Source organism: Aplysia californica, unplaced genomic scaffold (genome assembly GCF_000002075.1).
Source record: "Aplysia californica isolate F4 #8 unplaced genomic scaffold, AplCal3.0 scaffold00140, whole genome shotgun sequence".
NCBI classification, from domain to species: domain Eukaryota; kingdom Metazoa; phylum Mollusca; class Gastropoda; order Aplysiida; family Aplysiidae; genus Aplysia; species Aplysia californica.
The window spans coordinates 454,123-458,552 of record NW_004797410.1 but is presented as its reverse complement, the minus strand read 5'-3'; the positions used below and the strand labels follow the sequence as shown (position 1 = coordinate 458,552).

At 39.4% G+C, this 4,430-nt stretch overlaps 1 protein-coding gene across 1 annotated transcript in view; it reads right to left on the bottom strand.

The window, feature by feature from the left end:
- The window catches only part of LOC101856096 (centrosome and spindle pole associated protein 1), a gene marked incomplete in the record, with an annotated part of 163,640 nt that overhangs the window by 77,845 nt on the left and 81,365 nt on the right, over nucleotides 1–4,430 (bottom strand). The window contains 2 exon segments of the mRNA XM_035969359.1: nucleotides 1,259–1,302; nucleotides 4,170–4,215. Coding sequence (XP_035825252.1) covers nucleotides 1,259–1,302; nucleotides 4,170–4,215 — 90 coding nt within the window.

The following is a 4,430-nucleotide window of genomic DNA, read 5'->3' as shown; positions in this document are numbered from 1 at the left end:
CTCTCTCTCTCTCTCTCTCTCTCTCTCTTTTGGATTTATAAACAATCTAGACTTCCTAAAATGGGCTCCCATTATATAGCTATATTTTAAAAAATACTTTAAGAAAACACTCAAGCTATCTGCCATGACCTCGATCTGCTTAGTTTTCCTTTTAAAAAAACTATTTTTAAAAAACCACAACAACAACAGTCCACGTGGGAAAACCATGGACCCTGCTCGTTGCTAAGGAAAACAAGTCACGCCATTAAAGCGCAAACACACTGTCGAAGTGTGGCGCATCGCTTCAGCATAGCAACCAATGTATTATTGACGCCGGCACGGAGAGCGATCGCTCGTCATTTATTTATGATCCGAAGAACTTTTCGGTCAAGACAAAGACAATAACTCATAAAATCGCCCAACAAAAGCATCATCTTGACCAGTGACCCCTTTGCCAGGAGATATATAATGAAACCGATGAATTGTGAAACAGTCAAGGGCGAACAACTCTCCTCCGATGAACAAACAAGAAAAGGACTCATTAAAGGACAAACACCTTGTGTCCACAGCTAGAAACAAAATGCTAAACTTCCACATTAAAAAGGGGTAATAAAAATATTTTCACAGAGAGATCACAATAAACAAATCTTCACATAGTTTCTTTCCGGTTAAGTCGAAAACACCCAGACCAAATTCAAGCCAAACATTGAAACCATAAATTCTTCATAAACCTTTAATAAAAACTTCTATTTTTTAAATACGTCAAAGGAAACAGGGCCAAATTGAAAAAAGATCTAACCTTTCAGTTTTCCAAGTACCAGACAGATTTACACGACTTGAGAATTCATTTCCAACCTAACGTTCTTGCAAAACCATACTATACACACTTGCAGTCAAACCAGCAAAAATGACCACAGCATCACAATCAAATGTCTTTCGGAAACTAATATCAAACATCCAACTTCATAGCACCTCATAAAAAAATAATCTGTATATTCTGTTCCACAATTCTAACTTCATTTTCTGTTTCTTAACCATTAAGTTACCCTCCTCAAATTTACTTCTACTTTCAATACTTAAATACTTCACCTCTAAACTAATCGCAACAGGAAACAAAAACAAACAAAAAATCACCCCTTGTCTCACCCCCACCCTCACTCTACGTATAAACCAAAATTTATCCTAAATCAAAAACGTCAAAAACTTTGCTTTAACTAGTTTCAAATAGCTGGTCAAGTTGTTTAAAAAAAAAAAAACAATAACTAAGAAAATTACTTACGTGTGGGCCAGGTCTCGATCGAGATCTCTAATCCTTTTCTCTGTCTATCAACCCAAAACAGCAGACGAATACGTTACACGTTGAGGGGAGGGGGGCAAAGTTTCCAAAGAGAAAAGAAAGACAACAAAGCAGAATTGTCTCAAATGACGAAGTGTGCCATATGAAGGACGGCTACAAATAATTTCTAGATACGAGCACATCTGATGAGACATGATTGATCAATGGGGAAAGCAGAGGCAAAGTCGTACAGAATTTTGGGCTCTGTAGTCGTCTTTTTATTTCTCGTTAGGCTGTTCAGTTTTTCTCAGGTTAATATGATTCACTTTTTTTAGTGTAGGGTGTTTTACGTCCCCATCGACATAGTTGATAACGTAGGGGACGGGCTTCGACCCTACCTGTGAGTGCCAACATGGGATGAGAAGGATACAACATCCCAGCAGAAAGACTGAGATGCTCGATAAAAATTATCCCCGCACGAGAATCGAACACACGTCTTCGGCGTGCGATCTCACAGACGTGGATTGTCAATATGAAAAAGGCCAGAAAGGTCACAGGTATCGTTATGTTAGAATTCATGTTTCTAATTGGCACTTCCTGCATTGTCTTTAAGGGTCCTGGTGATTTATAATCTTGAACATACCATTTCAGGAGCAGGATGTTATTTATTAAGAATTGTATTGGTAACAATAATGCAGCTCATGATCAAAAGCAGAGAGTTGCATCCTGGAGGTGGAGTCAAAACTCCGAGGATGGCTAAATAAAGAATACAGCAGAATTGCTATCACAGGACTATTCCAACAGTACGAAAAAAAGGACAGACAGTTGGGTTGTTTTGTTTTTTTAACCTGAAAAGAAGCTACGACAGAAAGAACCAAAGACGCCCACGAGGAATTAATACTGAATGATTTGATAGTATATGGAATTGGAAACATTATTTTCAATTTTGCACACGTTTGGTAGTCAGCAGAAGCAAAAGGCACACATTACTGACAGTGAGGGCTACCACATGACCAAAGTCATCACTCTAGCACTCGATACACAGTTCAGTTTTAAACATAGACCTACAAGTGCCCTCAAAGAGAATGTCGAGAGTTTCCACCGCTTCAAAAGTTGCCTTTGCATTAAGCTAATAAGAAAAGAGCCCGCCCTTCCCTTTCGCCTCAATTCTCTCGGGTGGGGTCGGTAGTATGGTGGTTAGGCTATCGGACTCCTCATCGTGAGATTACGGATTCGGGGGTTCAAGGCCTCGGTCGGTCCTCCACTGTGTCCTCGGAAAAGGCACTTTACACGAATTTCCCCATTTGGATCGGTCTTACCAGAGATGGACGTTGAATTCGGAGGTCTCGCTTCTTAAATAGCATTACAGTGTTGCAAAGAGCGTTAAACCTATACAATTTCGAAGATTACTGTAAAGAGCCCATTGTGTTTGTGTAGCTAAATTACCATACGGAGGTAACACTTCGACCTTGCCTGTCATGGTCAACCCGGAAAGCAAAAAAAGGAAGATACACCCAAAAAATGAAAACATTCAAGCATAGTCATTGAACTCACTTTTTTAAACGTATTGCATAATGTATTACTGAACACCAAGATAGCCGTTTTATAAACCTACTTGTTCATGCAGACTTTCATCACACTAGGAAATAAAAGTTGCGATAAAAAGAACTAAAGGAATCCGCTTGGAAAGTAACTGTGTGTTATCATATTATGCGGATTGAAAAAACGACATTCTACATTCTTGAACATATCCAGCGATGAGCAGATTCAAGAAGGCGTACATTCCCAATTAAGTCCAACATCCAAAACAACTGTTGCTATTTCAAGCACTGCCTCATCGAAGGCGATTCTCAGAAACCTTACTATCGACATTCCCTGTGGGGGCACCTTTGGACTAGCTGCTAGGGAGGGTTGCATGAGAAATGTACGATAGTTTGTGTGCAGAAGGCTGAGACGAAGGAGGTGGGAATGGGGAGTTCAGAGGAAAGGCAAAAGACTATGGGGTGCATAACAGTCGGTATGTGTGGTTTTGTGTTTTGTAGCTATAATATATTAATATTATAATATAGTTGTTTGTCTGGCTTTGCCTGAAGAGATACGTTTTATTTAACATAGTCAATTTAAAGGTATAGATGTCATGGGAAAAAATAAACAGAAGGCAGACAGAACTAAAGAGCAGAAAAGACAGAAATGGGTCCCCCTTTATCCCTCAACTATCATACTTCTGCCTCTCTCCGAAAGGAGATATAATTTTTACAACAGCAATAACAGCAAGGATGGGGGTATTCATTTTTTAAAAATCTGAACCTTAAGTCTTACAGATAATGTAATCACAGGCCTTAGCTCATCACCGGGAGGTCAAGGACGCAGAAAGAAAGAAGTTTCGTCTAAAAAATACTAAACTGTTGACGGGACACTTTGACTGTGCAACAAGGAAAGGTACCAATCGTTGTACAGTATGGAGAAGTAAGGAGTAGGAAGCGGGGTGGGGGGGGGGGGGCATGGCATGTGAAAGAGCGTGCAATCAAAAAATTATAAACAAGCCAACAAAAAAAAAGAGAAAAGAACTCAGTAACAAACCATCAAATACAACGTATATAATAATTTGAAAGAGCCAGTACACAGATTAGAAAACAATGCCAGAGCAGCTGCTTCTGTCACGTGACTTTTTAGGTCACCTGACATGTTTAGAATTATGTTGCAGTCCTTGTATGTCTGACCTGAAAATATTCTCGTCTATTGCCATTCTTGTCATTATGGTGTTTCCTTTTAAGTGACAGAAGACAAAAATAACCACATGCATGAGTTCAAGAAAATATACACGTCACTCATCACAGAAAGCAAATCTAGAAAGTGACAAATCTATCAATTCTTGAGAACAGGATAGAAAAAAGACAGAACCAGTACTACTGACCTCTTTACTGTTGAATTCTGGTCCAAATCCAAGATCATTCGCACGCCTGAAAGGAAATAAAGGAAATAAGAGAAAGTACATTACCAGCTGAAACTATACAAAGACAAACACATGCATAAGCACAGAAACACGTGTAAATACAAACACTCTCTCTAGCTCTCTTTTCACCTGAGACCCAGGTCTTTGAGAAAGACAGGTCTTTTCGGGGTTTTTTGTCATGCTCTCTCTCTCTCTCTCTCTCTCTCTCTCTCTCTCTCTCTA